The sequence below is a fragment of the Lepus europaeus genome, chromosome 6 (genome assembly GCF_033115175.1).
Source record: "Lepus europaeus isolate LE1 chromosome 6, mLepTim1.pri, whole genome shotgun sequence".
NCBI lineage: Eukaryota > Metazoa > Chordata > Mammalia > Lagomorpha > Leporidae > Lepus > Lepus europaeus.
The window spans coordinates 94,642,531-94,658,778 of NC_084832.1; the positions used below are offsets into that span (position 1 = coordinate 94,642,531).

A 16,248-nucleotide genomic window follows, 5' to 3' on the forward strand; every position below is an offset into this window, starting at 1 on the left:
TGGTGTCTGTGCGGGAGACAGGACTCAGTTTCCCCTTTGGCTCTGTCCCCATGAGGAGTCTCCCCTGAAGGAGCAAGGTTCAAACCTAGTGGGAGCAAATCCTTCTGTCCACAAGAAGACCCAGAAGGCAAAGACGAGGCCACAGTTCTTGAAAGGGGGATCCTGCTCCTCAGAGACCCCCCCTCTGTGGCCGGGCAGTTGGGGGTGGCTTCCTCCTGCGTCCTGGCCTGGGTGCCCGGTGCCCTGCAGCTCTTCCTATGAGAGGTTCACCCCTGGTCTCGCATGGCTGTCCTCCTGCTGTGGTTGGCCTTGCCCCTGGTGGGGGTGGCTTTGTAGCAGTGTATCTGGGGGTTGGGGGTGTCCAGAAAGCATCAACTGCAGGCCCCAGCCCATGAAATCAGTTCCATCATGGAGGAACAGCCCTGCAGCCATGTGCCGGGCACAGCTCCATCAAAACAGAGAGGAGGGGCCCCCCCGCCTCTCCCTGCCCTGAGCCCCTCTGCTCGCATCCCACCCGTGACAGCATTTCAAACAGCTGGTGGACGAGCTGATGGTCAAAGGCGTGGGGGTCGTGAACCCAGCCCTGAGTGAAGCCTTCCAGATCCTACAGCAGGTAGGTACCTGCAGTGGAGGAAGCCTGGGAGAGCCGAGGGACTGAGGTGGGGGGAGAGCCGAGGGACTGGGGTGGGGGGAGAGTCGAGGGACTGGGGGGGGTGCAGAGGGAAAGGGAGAGGTCACACTGCCTTCCCCTGCCCCATGCAGTTCCAAGAAGCCCGGCAAGGCAGCCTGTGCAACCAGGCCATCATGCTCATCACCGACGGGGCTGTGGAGGACTACGAGCCCGTGCTGGAGAAGTTCAACTGGCCTGACCGCAAGGTGGCTCCTGGGGGAGGGGCGGGGCTGGGGACAGCTGGTGGCACTGATTTCAGGTGGTCTCTCCCATTACCCTCATTCACATGAGGGGACTTGAAAGAGTTCATGGAGAATGGAACTAAACAGGCGAGTTTATTCTGGTGCAAAAAAAAATTTTGAAATCCATGGTTAGTTTTCTCATAATATACATTTTCCATGAGCTTTAAAAAATATTTGTTTGTTTACAAGGCAGAGAGATGGGCCAGCACTATGGCTCACTTGGCTAATCCTCTGCCTGAGGCGCTGGTACCCCAGGTTCTAATCCCGGATGGGGCATCAGGTTCTAGTCCTGGTTGCTCCTCTTCCAGTCCAGCTCTCTGCTGTGGCCCGGGAAAGCAGTGGAGGATGGCCCAGGTCCTTGGGCCCTGCACCCACATGGGAGACCAGGAGAAAGCACCTGGCTCCTGGCAGTACGCCGGCCGTGGCAGCCATTTGGGGGCTGAACCAACGGAAGGAAGACCTTTCTCTCTGTCTCTCTCTCTCTCTCTCTCTCTCTCACTGTCTCTCTGCCTGTCAGAAAAAAAAAAAAAACCACAAGGCAGAGAGATGGACAGGTACACAAACAGGAGGGGAGACTTCCACCCATTGGTTTGCTCAGATGCCACAAAAGCCAGGAATGGGGCATGCGAGAGCCAGGAGATGGGAACTCAGGCTGGGTCTCCCGCTGTAGTGGCAGGGACCCGAGATGCTTGGCTCACTACCTGCTTGCTGCCTCCCAGTGTGCGCATTAGCAGGGAGCTGGAAGCAGAAGTGGAGCCAGAACTGGGGCCTAGGACTCTGATTTGGAATGGAGGGATCCCAGTGGGGTCTTCACTCCTGTGTCAAACACCCACTCCCCTCATATGCATGGATTTCAGTTTTTTACACCAAAATAAACTTATCTTTTAAGTTAGTCTTCCATGAAAATTTTGAAGTACCATTGTAGATTCAGGTACGTCCTAACTGGAGGTTTCAAATCTGTGGCAGGCCAAGGCACAGAGGACAGGTGGGAGGGGTTCAGGGGGGTCTCCAGACAGGCACTGCAGGCTGTGAACCCGAGCCACGAACCTGCTCTGTGATCACCAGACAGCCCCTGGGCTCGACACGCTGCTGCCTGGGGCTCAGAACTTCTGTGAGCAAACAGGGGTGAGGTTGGGATCCAGAGACTGAACGGTGCTGGGCCCACATCTGGGCCTCACACAAGTTCTGCTAACGTTTCTCACGGCCAGGAGCGGGGCTGCTGAGCCCATGTGTGTCTTGCGCGGTAGGTCCGAGTGTTCACTTACCTCATCGGGAGAGAAGTGACTTTTGCTGACCGCATGAAGTGGATCGCTTGCAATAACAAAGGTAAGCAAGGCGGCGGCACCCGGGGAATAAGTAGGCGGCAGCGGTCAGCTGGAGGCACTGGGTAACGCGCGCGGGGTCGGGCAGAACAGAAGTGCTGTGTCTACAATGACAGCCTGTGTCCTACCTTCTCCTTTGGCAGAAGCAAAACCAAAGGTAGATTCCTCCACAAAGCCATGAGTAAATGCCTGACCGCTCCCGTAGCGTCTCCATGTCACGGAGTCGCCAGAAATGAATTCCGGTGCTCTTCTCTCCAGTGTGTGCATGGGAGAGTGCTCTCTCCAAATAAGGCTTCACACAGAACCACAACGTACTCGTAACAGACAGTGAGGCAGGAGCGGGGCTGTCATGTTCAGTGCCATCCCTTGCTTCCATCCCACCTCCACACCCCTTGCAGCAAGCAGAGGGTCATCGTTTTTTCTAGAATAAGGGCTGTGTGCACCAGCCCTCTCGTATCCTCCAGCCAGAACCCACGACCTGGGCTTCACAGTGTCTTGTGGGCTGTTGAGGCAACAAAAATGTGCTGTCTACTGTGTACCTGGCACTGTTCCCGGGGGCTGGGGAGTCCTGAGCGATCAGGGTGAACTCAGGATCAGGCGTGCCCTTGGCGCTGGCCTGTAGGGAGACATCAGCAATGATATGACCGGAAAGGAGCTGTGACGGTGGAGAGGTGCAGGGTGGTCCCAGAGCTAGGAACAATGGGAGAGGCACACCCCCCAACTAGGGGTGAAAGAGACAGGTGTCCCTGACAGAGGGCACAGCGTGCTCAAAGGATCCGAACAAGAGCCTTGCTGGGCGCAGGCAGGAGGTGGTGAGAATGAGAGCAGAGGGGTAACCACGTACCAAACCATGCTGAGCCTTTTTTTTTTTTAAGATTTACTTTATTTTATTTTACCTGAAAGAGTTACAGAGAGGCAGAGGCAGAGAGAAGGAGAGAGGGAGAGAGAAAAAGGTCTTCTATCCACTGGTTCACTCCCCAGATGGCTGCAACAGCTGCAGCTGGGCCAATCCGAAGCCAGGAGCCAGGAGCTTCTTCCAGGTCTCCCACACAGGTGCAGGGGCCCAAGGGCTTGGGCCATCTTCTACTGCTTTCACAGGCCATAGCAGAGAGCTGGATCAGAAGTGGAGCAGCCAGGACTTGAACCGGTGCCCGTACCAGCACTGCAGGTGGCGGCTTTACCTGCTGCACCACAGGGCCTGCCCCCATGCTGAGCCTTATGAGCCAGTTATTCTTTAAACTCCATGGCTGCCCTGAAGAGGCTCCAGCATCCACCCCCTACTCAGCTGAGGAAGGCAAGCTGGCCTGGGTGGGGATGTGTCAGGGTCTTGACCTGGGGCCCTGAGGACAGACTGGAAACTGAGTAATGTGTACAAGACCTCCTGCAGAACGACTGGAGATTCCGCAGGGAGGAAGGGGTTGGAGGGAGGCAGGACCAGGAGAGGGAGAGACACACAGATGTTGAGGTCCTCGCTGCTCCTGTCCCAAGTCCAGGCAGCATGGGCCTCTGTCTTCCCACCAGCACCACTGGCCTCAGGCTTTGCCCAGGGATTGGGCATAACCTTGGGGACGCAGTGTCCTACAGCCCAGGGCGGGTCACAAACGGGGCCCAGAGCCACGGGCAGCTGGGGCAGGTGCATGGACCCACCACCACCCTCGTTTCCCCTGCCAGGCTACTACACGCAGATCTCCACACTGGCGGACGCCCAGGAGAACGTGATGGAGTACCTGCACGTGCTCAGCCGGCCCATGGTCATCAACCACGACCATGACATCATCTGGACAGAGGCCTACATGGACAGCAAGGTGGGACCCTGGTGGCAGCTCCAGGACCAGAGTGCGGGTGCAGCTCCAGAGTGAGCAACCTCAGGGAGTAAGGGGTAATTTCATGCCTCAGGAGAGGGGTGAAAAGCCATGCCGGCGGTGAAGAAATGTGTCTCGGGTGCTTTTTCTCCTCCTCAGTCCACGAACAGCACCACTGCCCGTGTGCTGCCCCTGGACGTACAGACCTCTGCTCCCAGCAGACCTGCCCAGGGCCGCTCCCCTGAGCAGGGCTCCTGTACCACATTTGCTCCTCTCCCCTTCCCCATCTCCCCCCTGTCTGTTGGCTGTGGTCACGCCAAGGGTACTGCAAAGTGACAGTTCTCAGAACTCTGGGATCTGGGAAGAGGAACATGGGCTTTGGCTAAGGATGGCCTCAGCTGGTGCTGGAGGCCTGGGGCACTTGGGTGTGCGTTGGGCAGGAGGAATGGGAAGGAGGACAGGGTGGGGAGAGGAAAATCCTTGCTTCCCTGTAGCAGTCAGAAGACCTCAGGGGAGGGGCTGCGTTATGGCTTGCCGCCTACAGTGCTGGCATCCCATGTGAGCGCCAGTTCGCGTCCCAGATGCTCTGCTTCTCATCCAGCTCCCTACCGATGCCCTGGGAGAGCAGCAGAAGATGGCTCAAGTGCTTGGGCCCCTGACATCCACGTGGGAGACCTGGAAGAAGCTCTTGGCTCCTAGCTTTGGCCTGGGCCAGACCTGGCCATTGCAGCTGTTTGGAGGGTAACCTAGTAGATGGAAGATCTCATTTGGCCTAGTGGTTAAGACATCTGCTTCCCACGCTGGAATACTTGGATTCAATTCCCAGCTCCAGCTCTTGACTCCAGCTGCCCTGTCAGTGCAGTCCTTGGGAGGCGGCAGGTGATGGCTCAAGTAGTTGGGTCCCAGTCGCCCTCATGGGAGACCTGAGTGGAATTCTCAGCTCCCAGCTCTGGCCTGGTTGGTGAGAGCTCTGTCTGTGTCTGTCCCTCTCACTCTATCTCTCAAATAAGTTTTAAAAATTCTTTCAGGCAAGATATGCTGTGCTGTCCTTGGGAATAGCACAGGCAACCTGACCTTCCAGCACCTCTGTTTCCTTCCATGCCCACAGCTGAGACCACAGTTTTATTTTCCCTTCAAAAAATGACACCTGTCTCTCAGTCAGAAGCCCCAACCCTTACATCCCCTCTGTCTTCCTCCTTGCCTCTTCTGAGTGACCTAATATCTCTGAAGTCGAGGTCACCTGTAGCTCTCCTGAATCCACTTTGGGAACCTCTGAGTTGAGGATGTGAGTCCAGGGTGCAGGACAGGTGTCCCCACCTTGCACTGGTGTCCAGAGACAAGAGCGCAGGACAGCCGTGTGCCGCCCTGGAACCTGTCTTGAGTTGTAAGGTGATCCTAAGGGGCAGTGGGGACAGAGAGGCCACAACGCTGGGCTGTGGCTTCCGTGGAGGGGCGTGTCCAGCTTCACCAGCCCACAGTTCAGAAGGAGACTCGGAAGCCTGCATCCCGCCCCTGGGATGTGTCTGAGCACAGAACACGATCAGCCGTCTCTGTGGCTCACGTTCAGAAAACCTCACTCCAGACCCAAATAAAAACACCAGATGAGGTCAGGGAAGAGACTTGATGGTCACCAATGTGTGCCTTTTCAGACGAGTCTACTGGAGACTGTAGACACAGCAGCCTCCCTCACTGCACCTGGAGCGAGGTCAGCCTTGGCAAGCCTACATGTGCACACTCACTTTCCAGGAGCCCATCTGAACAATGTAGGGCATGCCTGTGGAGCCCGTGGGGGCAGCTGTAGGGGCAGGCACGGTGGGATGGGGACCCAGCAGCCTCTCGGAGTCTGGACATGACCCCAGCTCTGTGCTCTGAGTGGAGAAGATGCCTGGGTCTGTTCCAGGTGTGTTAGGGTGGCCCTGAAGCAGACCACAGCTGCCTGCCCACCTGCCCGCCCGCCGTGGCGCCGATGCACACACCTGTGCGTGCAGGTGGCTCTGTGGTAATGTCCTTCTCCCTCTCCACTGGCCCGCGCTATCCTTTGTAGCCACCTGGGTGTGTTAGTCAGCTTTTCACCCCTGTGACAGAAACCCTGAGGTATGCTGCTTAGGAAGCAAAGACGTTTATTTTGGCTCGTGGTCTTGGAGCTCCTGGTCAGGCAGGTCCCATTGGCTGGCTGTCAGGAGAGGCTGGAGGAGGGTGAGGTGCAGCGTGTGTAGAGGTACAGCCAGAAAGCTGGAGAGAAACCAGGTCTGACTCAGGTCTCCCAAGGACTACCTCCGGAGGGCATGCCCACGGCGACCCAAGGACCTCCTGCTGGGCCCACTGCTGGGCACCTTACTGATTCTAGCCTCCGCCCCATCAACCCATGACTTTGGATTTTAACTGCATGCGTTTGGGAGCAGTGTCCTAGTCACCTCCTGGCGCTCGGGTGCACATCAGAGGTTCTGGCAAGGCTCTTGCTTTGTGCTCTGAATCTGTGGGCATGCGAGGAACGGGCCTGTTCCCTGGCTGTGCTCACCTTGGCTGGCCGAGATGAGAGGGCTTGGGGAGCCTGCTCCGGAGCTGGGCTGTGGGCTCAGGGCTCTGCAAGGTGATGTCAGCCCCATGCCCCTCTCCAGCCACCCCTGGCCTGAGCTGTTCTCCGGTGGAGAAGGAACAGCAGGAATCCTTCCCGCTGGAAGGGAGGCTGAGTCACATCAGCGACTGCGGGTTCCCGGGCAGGGCAAAGCATGGCCCCAACCTCTGCCCTTTCCTCCCTGCAGCTCTTCACCTCGCAGACTCAGAGCCTGATGCTCCTCACCACCGTGGCCATGCCTGTCTTCAGCAAAAAGAACGAGACGGTGAGTGGCCGCTCCCACAGGGGGTGCAGCAGAGGTGGGGACCGGGGGACACCGATGCTCCTTGACTTGGCTGAGCACCCAAGTCACCCCTGGGAGGGTTTCAATGCGGATTCCCAGGCCCTATCCCAGCCTAGCTACATCAGAATCTCATGCTCAGAGCTGGGGCTGGGGTCTGTATCGGGAGCACCACCTTGGGGATACAAGGCTGGAAGAATCACCTGCCAGGTTGGCAGGCCCTAACTTGCCTCCAAAAGCTTGGGGTGAGGGAGTTTCTAGAAGCTTCCATCCTTCTAACACTCAGGAATGTGCCTCCTAACAGGCCCATGTGCTTCACAACACCCTTAGTAATGTCCCCTGGGGTCCCAATACCTCCACTGAGCTGTGAAGACGGGTTCCTCGTTCCGAGTTTCATCTCACTGAAGTGCTACAACACGGTCATCCATACTGAGTGCCAGGCTCCCGGAAGCTGAGGTTGCTCTGAGGCCTCTTCCCCTAGGGTCTGGAATTTTGTTCTGGGAGCTCAGCCTAAACTCTGGCTTCAGAGGCGGGACCTTGAGCTAAGGCCTCAGCGGCCTCCTCTTCCAGGCGCTGGAAAGGCCCAGGGTCCAGCCTGGCCCTGTGTCTCCCCTGATCCCCGTACTTTTCCTTCCAGAGATCCCATGGCATCCTCCTGGGCGTGGTGGGCTCTGATGTGACCCTGAGGGAGCTGATGAAGCTGGCGCCCCGCTACAAAGTAAGCCTGGGTGGAGTCCCTGAGGGGCAGTCCCAGGCTCCCTAGGAGCTGTCCCCCCTCCCCGGCCCAGGAGCTCTCTAGGCAGAGGCAGCCAGGCCCAGAGCAGGAAGGTCCCCCAAGTGGCCCCAGAGGGGTGCAGGTGCTGAGTGTGGGAACAGTAGGTTGTCTTCCAGGCGGCTCTACCACCATTAGCTCTAACTGCCCTGTAGCCTTTAGCAAGGCCTTCCCCTGCCCAGTGCCTCAGTTTCTCAGTCTGCTCCTCCATGCCACACAGTCCTGTTTGGAGAGTGAGTAAGATTACCCACCACATCCCTAGAGGGTGTGGCAGTGATGTGCATTCTGGGGGTTGCTATACACAGGGAGGTTTGGAGAGGATTTCCACATCAGTAGGGAGAAGCCCGGCACTGCCCAGTGATTTTCTTCTTTGAAAATCTCACTGTGGGAGCAGCCATATTTAACCACCCTGTCCCCACAAGCCCCTTCTCAACTCGCTACCCAACATGACCACCAAGTCTAACGCTTGTCAACCCTGGACTCCGGCAGCTGGGTGTGCATGGATATGCCTTTATGAACACTAACAACGGCTACATCCTCTCGCATCCTGACCTCCGACCCTTGGTAGGTACAAAGTTTATTTGCTTTGGAGTCCTGATGCTATGGGATTTGAGGGGATCTCTTAAAAACAAGGAACCCTCATTGAGTTCCACTTGGAAGCCCTATGAGTAACATGAGAAAAAAAAAAAGAGTTGTAAGCCCTGGCCCCTGTAGTGATTCCTTTTTGTTACCATAACGAAACACCCGAGGTAGCTAACTTATAGAAAAAAGATGTAGTTAGCTAATTTTGGAAGTTTAAAGTTCAAATGCCATGGGGCAGGCTCTGACAAGTGGTCCATAGTGGATGACAGGGCATGCATGGGGGGAGGGTCCCCTGGCAAGGCAGGAAGCAGAGAGGGTGGGTGGGGCCAAGAACCAGTTTCCAAGGGCACACCCCCAATCAGTTAAGAGCTCCCACCGAGTCCCACCTCCCAGCTGCACCACCTGGGGACCAAGCCTTTGACACATGGGCCTCCGGGGCCCTCAACGTTCAAACACTGCAGTCCCCATTTACACACTGCTTAGACTCCGGCAGGAGCGACAAGGCAGGTAGGCGACACGCCTGCTGAGCAGCCGGAGAGCAGCCGGAGAGCAGTGCTGCGGCTACAGCGCCCTGACACAGCCTCAGTCGCCGCACTCCCCCTGTGCATCAGAACCCCAGGGGCCCATAGGAGGCTGGGAACCCCAAGTTATAGTAAGAATGGGAGGGCAGCCTAGTTTGTCTTGGGGTGTGTCCTGAGTGGCCCATTCTCACCACCCTGATGCCAGGGCTGTGGGTATCTTCCCAAGGATTCAGCTGAACAACTGGTGGCTGAGAAACACAGTTGTACGGTCTGAGCTGAAGGCTGTCCAGGGCCAGGGGCTCCTCCCTACGGCTCTGGGGCCTCTCAGTGTGATGACTTGGGGCCGGGGTAGCTACAGTCCTGGAGAGAGCTTAGCTCGGCCCCTCCCGGTTCTATACTGACAGCAGATGAGGACAGACGGCAGGGCCCCCACCAAGAACTTCCTGAGGGTGTCATCTGCCCCAAGTGTCATTCGCAGAAACCAGCCGAAGCCGCGGTCCAGGCCATGTGGTTCAAATGGAGACTGCAGGGGGCTGACGGAGCAATCAAAGGCACACTCAAGGGGTTCAGCGGGAAGGGATGGGGTACACTGGAGACCGGTCTCTCTCTTCTGTCTTCCCCACTCAGACTCTGCAGGGCAAGCATCAGCGCTCATGACATTCACAGGCTTGGCCCATGGGTTCTATGAGGACAGCCCCAGTGCCAGCAAAATGACTTTCCAGGGAAACCATAAACACATTGGTCCTACAGCTCACTTGCCAGATGAGGGGCACTGATCCAGCCCACCTGTCACTGTGGCCACCTATGCATTCAGAGGGAGGACCCGCGGTGTGCTCACCCGTGTGCCCATCCTGACAATGCCACGGAGACAGGTGCAGGCAGACCTGGGCATCTAATGAGGGCAAGACGCCTGGCCCGAACAGAGGCTTTGGAGAAAAGCACTTGGGCAGCCGCAACACCGGCACACTGGTGAAGCCCCTGTACAAGTCTATAAGGGAAGCGCTGCCAGGACAGCAATGTCGGGTTACAGAGGGTGTCACAGAGAATGAACGGACACTCCCAGTGAGAATTTTTTTTAAGATTTTATTTATTTATTTGAGAGGTAGAGTTATAGACAGAGAGAGGGAGAGACAGAGAGGTCTTCCATCTGCTGATTCACTCCCACAAATGGCCACAATGGCCAGAGCTGGGCTGATCTGAAGCCAGGAGCCAGGAGCTTCTTTCGGGTGCAGTTGGGCCATCTTCCACTGCTTTCCCAGGCCATAGCAGAGCCATGGATCAGAAGAGGAGCAGCCAGGACACGAACCGGGGCCCATATGGGATGCTGGTGCCACAGGCAAAGGCCCAGCCTACTGTGCCCCAGCCCTGGCCCTGTCAGTAAGAAATTAAAAGAGGATCAACAGCCACACACTGCACCTGAAATCTTTGTCGGTTTGCCACGTATGAGTAATTGACAGTAGAACGGTGGTTTTACTGAGGAGTGTGGCGGGCCTTTCAGGTGCCACCAGGTGTAGGGAGTGGTGAGGCAATGTTGCACCTGGTGCTGATGGCCAGACAGGGCTGTCGGATGAGTGTGGGGATCTGTAAGGACAAGGGTGAGAGTGGCGTTCAGGCTCAGGATTGGAGAAGAATGGGAGGGGGCTGCAAGGGAAAATTATTCCATGGATCTCCTGGATGGCCAGAAACCAGCAAGCAAAACACTGGCACAATCACAACTGTGACGGGACTTCCACCCGCTGGGTGTCTGCAGAGGCACGCGGATCCATTCTTACTAACCTGGTCAGCTGCCCTCCTTCCTTACTCAGCTAACCCTGGGAGGTACTGCAGACCTAACGGGAGATAATGACACTCTCGGGCATCCGAGAGAGGAAAAGCCAAGGCCAAAGATAAGAATAATTCTCAGAGGACTGACGAACAGCTCCACGTCAAGTCAGAGGGAGGGATATTTAAAAAAAAAAAAAAAAGATTTACTTATTTATTTGGAAGTCGGAGTCGGAGTTACAGAGAGAGAGGGAAATGTACAGATATTCCCTCCACTGGTTCACTCCCCAAGTGGCCACAACAGCCAAAGCTGAGCCAGGCCAAAGCCAGGAGCCAGGAGCTTCTTCCAGGTCTCCCAGGTGGGTGCAGGGCCCCAAACACTTGAGCCATCTTCCACTGCTTTCCTAGGCCTTGAGCAGGGAGCTGGATCGGAAGTGGAGCAGCAGGGACATGAACGGCGCCTATACAGGATGCCAGCACTGCAGGTGGCAGCTTCACTTTCTATACCACAGTGCCGGCCCTGGGAGATCTTTATTAAGCACCTAAAAACTAACAAGACAAAATATCTTGGGATGCATGAGAAGCTTGGCAAACTATTCAGTGCCCACACATCAGACTGTGGGGGTGTAAGGTGGCAGTGTGCCACGTGACCAAGGTGTGAACTGCTGGTGGTGCAGCCGTCCACGAATCCCCCATAGAACCCCCCGGACCACTGGTGTTTGTCCTGGGAGTGACCTGACAAAGCAGAGCTGGTTCCAGAGGAGCTGAGGCCCCTGCAAAGTGGGGTGCTCTGGCCGGAGAGGGGAAGTCCTGCCCCGGGACAGGGCCTTTACTGACCGCTGGGCTGTTGTTGGGCAGAACACATGCTGTGTCACTCCTGGGGAGGAACTCCGAGCAATGGGTGGAAGCCACAGGGGGACAGATTTCAGCTGAGCACCAGGAAGCCCTTTCTCGCTGTTGGAGCTGTGCAAAGGTAGACAAGCTGACTCTCAGTGTCACCCACACCTCCTCATAGAAGGGGAGACCCCTGTCGCCGTGGCAGCAAGGGATGCCCTGCTGGGCGTGGATGATAGGCCCAGAGGACCCTGGCGCTCACTGGAGGTCTTTGACTTTATGAATATACCCAAAGGCTTTATTTATAGAAGACAGGGAACTTGGACAGGGCCCGGACTAACCTTGTGCGTTTCCTCCTGACCTGCTCCATCCAGTACAGAGAGGGCAAGAAACTGAAGCCCAAACCCAACTACAACAGCGTGGATCTCTCCGAAGTGGAGTGGGAAGACCAGGCGGAAACCGTGAGTGGGGCACGGAGGGAAAGAGAAGCTGGGTTAGCTCTACGAGAGTTTATGGAAAATGAAATCAGACGATAAATTTATTTTGGTTTGAAAAAAAATTGTAAACTCCATGCATAATGTATGATTTCATGGTGTGCGTCTGCCATGACCCTTTCGAGGGCCTCTTGTATATCCGGCAGAAGGGCTCAGCTGTGTGGCCGCAAGCTTTGAGGTCACCGTGTCCCTTAGAGCAGCCCAGCTTTCCGAGCCTTTCCGAGCCTTTCCGAGCCCAAAGAAGCAGTCCCTACAGTGGGCAGGTCTTTGCATGGCTGTAAGACTGTATCACCAGCTGCCTGATTCACAGGGTCACTGAGGCCGGTGAAATTGCACCTAGAAGCTACAGAGTTTGAGGCTTAGCCATGTCCAGTGACTTTCAGTGACGTCTTAAACAGGTTTGGGCCTCAGCGTCACATCCCAGATGTGATGCATGCACGTGACACTATGCACCCCACGGTCCCACCCACTGGGTGAAGGCCCAGAGCTGGAAGCTAAATGGAACCCAGGGTCAGGCCGCCTTCCCACCTGGCATTCTGCTCAGGGCAATAAGAGAGGATCAAGGATTCTCAGGGCTCCGTGGAGCTCAATCCCATGCACTCCTGGAACTCACAGCCTTGTCTTTCCTCTTGAAGCTGCGAACAGCCATGATCAATGGGGAAACGGGTTCTCTCACCATGGACGTGAAGGTGCCCCTGGACAACGGGGTAAGGAGCTGGGTGAGCAGCAGGATGTGGCCCCAGGAAGGCAGCATGTCAGTTCGCTGTTTGGGGTGGTGACGCAGGGACTTGGGCTCAGCTGAATTAGGGGTGTAGTGCTTGTGTAGCCTAGAGGGCCTTGGGGGAGATGGCTCCACCCCAGAGGAACACCTGGCCCAGGAGCGCCACTGCAGCTCGCATCCAGGCCTGGTGCTTGGGGGCCTACTACAGAGCCAGTCACCTACAGCCCTTCCTTCCCTATGCTGCCTGCGGCTCAGCTGTTTTGTGGTATATGATGCAAAGGGAAAAACATGGCAGTTTATTTTGCAAATGTCAACTGCTCTTGTAAAAGCAGGCTATGGGGAAGACGCTGAAAATATCTGTCATGGCTCTAGCGGATGTTCAGGCCCTGGGACCTTAGGTAATCGTCGGTACCCTCTTCACACCATTCCTGTCTGCCCATCATTTAGAGGAGCCCTGCATCCTCTCACGTAGAAAGTGGCAATGCAGCGACTGAATGGCATGGTCCCTTGATGTCTTGCCAAATGTCACCTCCTCCCTCACGTCCACCCCAGTTCCTCCTCCTCCTGCTGCCCGTCCACCTCACCTGTTAGACCTGAGTGCTTCCATAAATGCAGGCCTCCAGGGAAGCCAGACCGGAAGCCTTGGCAAGGAAAGACTGTTCTCCGTGTCTCTTAGACCGTGGACTGATTCTCCCTGGGACGAAGAGCTGGCTTTTGGGGCATCTGCCTGGCTTTTTGTATGCTCTGGGCTCAGATGGGCCCCCTCTAGACAGACTGGGCAATGTCCTCCGTGCCAGGCCACCAGACTCCTCCTGCTGTCGATCCCAGACGGTTGGAGGTTTCTCTCTCCCTCCCTTCCTTCCTTCCTTCCTTTCTTTCTTTCTTTCTTTCTTTCTTTCTTTCTTTCTTTCTTTCTTTCTTAAGATTTTATTTATTTGAGAGATAGAGTTATAGACAGTGAGAGGGTGAGACAGAGAGAAAGGTCTTCCATCCACTGGTTCACTCCCCAAATGGCTGCAACAGCCAGAGGTGGGCCGATCCAAAGCCAAGAGCCAGGAGTTTCTTCTGGGTCTTCCACGTGGGTGCAGGGGCCAAAGTGCTTGGGCCATCTTCTACTGCTTTCCCAGGCCATAGCAGAGAGCTAGGTGGGAAGAGGATCCGCTGGGGCTAGAACCGGTGACCATATGGGATGCAAGCGCCACACTGGAAGATTAATGTACTGAGCCACAGCACTGGCCCCATGGAAGTTTCTTCCATACGCCCCATATGTCCCCTAGCCAGACTCCCACTCCCACACACACACAAGGAAGCTCCCACCTACTCCAGCCCTGCCTGGGTGTCTAACCACGATGGGAAAATTAGCATGCATGTGGCACACAGCCGCTTACAGGCAGGTTTTCGTCTGGCTGTGTTCAGTGTAATGCGCACCAGCGTACGCAGTGGCAGTCCTGGCTTCCACCTTTCCTCTCAGTGTCTGGTGTGCTCACACTGTGTCCTTCTCACAGCCACCAAGACAGACTGCTGGCCAGACCTGCTAGTCTGAACCTCCAAGACCTCTGCTCACCCCTTTGAAATAGACTCAATGCTATTAAACCATCCAGGCTGTATTTGTGTGCAACGCAGCCAAGGCCTCGCATCCTGTGGGTAAGGAAGCACTGAGGAGGAGGCAGCTCCGGCTGTGATGGGCGGTTCCCAGCATGCCATGCTCAGGTCCCGCTGCTGGTGCTTCTGATCCCCAGAAGGATGGTGGAGCACCTCGTGCGTACTCACTCATTAAGCACTCACTGTCCTCACCCCGGTGTACAGATGAGGAGATTCAAAAAGCCCGAAGTGCTTGTCCAGGGTTGCTAGTCCACACCTATCTAATTCTAGACCACGCTGTCCTCGCCACTGCTGCTCCAGGGGACTTCAAAAACCTCATAGAAAAATGGCATGAAAAGATAAGTTTATCTGGGTTCCGGAAGTTGAAATCCATGCACTCTTATCCTAATATAAATTTTCTGTGAATTTTTTGAAGGCCACTTGTATGCGTGGATTTTGAAACTTTTTGCAGCCAAATAAACTTATCTTTACCTTCTATGTTCCATGAACTTTTTTTTATTTATTTTTTGCCAGGCAGAGTCAGACAGTGAGAGAGAGAGAGACAGAGAGAGTTATAAACAGTGAGAGACAGACAGAGAGAAAGGTCTTCCTTCCGTTGGTTCACACCCTAATGGCCAGTACGTCAGGCGCTGCGCCGATCCGAAGCCAGGAGCCGGGCACTTCCTCCTGGTCTCCCATGCAGGTGCAGGGCCCAAGCATCCGGGCCATCCTCTACTGCCTTCCCGGGCCACAGCAGAGAGCTGGACTGGAAGAGGAGCAACCGGGACAGGACCGGCACCCCAACTGGGACTAGAACCCGGGGTGCTGGAGCCGCAGGCAGAGGATTAGCCTAGTGAGCCGCGGCACCAGCCAAGTTCTTTTTTTTTTTTTTTTTTTTTTTGTAAGATGTATTTACTTACTTGAAAGTCAGAGTTACATACACAGAGAGAGGAGAGGCAAAGAGAGAGAAGTCTTCCATCTGCTGGTTCACTCCCCTAGTTGGCTACAACAGCCGGAGCTGTGCCGATCCAAAACCAGGAACCAGGAGCCTCCTCTAGGTCTCTCATGTGGGTGCAGGGACTTGGGCCATCTTCTACTGCTTTCCCAGGCCGTAGCAGAGAGCTGGATAGGAAGTGGAGCAGCCGGGACACGAACCAGCACCCATATGGGATGCCAGCATTGCAGGCGGCAGCTTTACCCACCACGCCACAATGCCAGCCCCATGCAAACACTTTTGAATCAGGCAGTTTTCTCATTAACTTCACGAAGACTTCATACGTGTACACCACCACTTCTTCACTCCTGCGTCCATCAGTGGCCACCCACTGGTTCTCATCTCACTGTATGAGCAATGGTGCAGCTGTCTTTCAAGGTGCTGATGCCATTGCTGGTGGGTAAACCCCCAGCAAAGGGGCTGCTAGGCTACGGTAATTCTGTTTTCAATTTCTTTAGGACCTTCATGCATTTTCCACAATGGTTGCACCAACTGCATTCCCAGCGGCAGTGTATGTGGGTTATCTTTTTTCCACACCTTTGCCAACATTTACCATTTCTCATCCTTTCACAAGACTGCCCTAACAGGGGTGAGATGGTAGCGTGCTGTGGTTTTGACTTTATTTCCTTGATGATTCATACTGTTGAGCACCTTTCCATAGACATGCTGGCCATATTTATGTCTTCTTTGGAGAAATATCTATTTAGGTCCTTTGCCCATTTTAAAAAATTTGATTACTCAGGTTTTTGCTATTAGGTTTTGTGAGTTCTTGATATAGTTTAAATGTTAAACCTTATCAAATATATGGTTCACACATATTTTTCCCAACTTGCAGGTTTTGTTAGTCCTATTTGTTTACTTTTGCTTTTGTTGGTTGTGTTTCCCAGTGGAAATTTTTTAAAATGTTTGTTTGTTTGTTTATTTACTGGAAAGGCAAAGTTACATAGAGAGAAAAAGAGAGAGGTCTTCCATTCGTTAGTTCACTCCCCAAATGGCCACAATGGTCTGGGCTGGGCCAAGCCAAATCCAGGAGACTGGAACTCCCTCCGTATCTCCTACGTGGATGCAGGGGCCCAAGCATTTGAGCCATCTTCTGC

The 16,248-nt window shown here is 55.1% G+C and overlaps 1 protein-coding gene across 1 annotated transcript in view; it reads left to right on the forward strand.

Annotated features, from left to right (window-relative positions):
* CACNA2D4 (calcium voltage-gated channel auxiliary subunit alpha2delta 4) overlaps positions 1 to 16,248 on the forward strand; it is a 100,702-nt gene that overhangs the window by 14,689 nt on the left and 69,765 nt on the right. Inside the window, exons 10-18 of the mRNA XM_062195194.1 lie at positions 524 to 613; positions 763 to 876; positions 2,160 to 2,238; positions 3,906 to 4,039; positions 6,799 to 6,876; positions 7,529 to 7,609; positions 8,153 to 8,227; positions 11,736 to 11,822; positions 12,491 to 12,562. Of these exons, the coding sequence (XP_062051178.1) occupies positions 524 to 613; positions 763 to 876; positions 2,160 to 2,238; positions 3,906 to 4,039; positions 6,799 to 6,876; positions 7,529 to 7,609; positions 8,153 to 8,227; positions 11,736 to 11,822; positions 12,491 to 12,562 (810 nt within the window). The remainder of the gene's footprint in view (positions 1 to 523; positions 614 to 762; positions 877 to 2,159; positions 2,239 to 3,905; positions 4,040 to 6,798; positions 6,877 to 7,528; positions 7,610 to 8,152; positions 8,228 to 11,735; positions 11,823 to 12,490; positions 12,563 to 16,248) is intronic.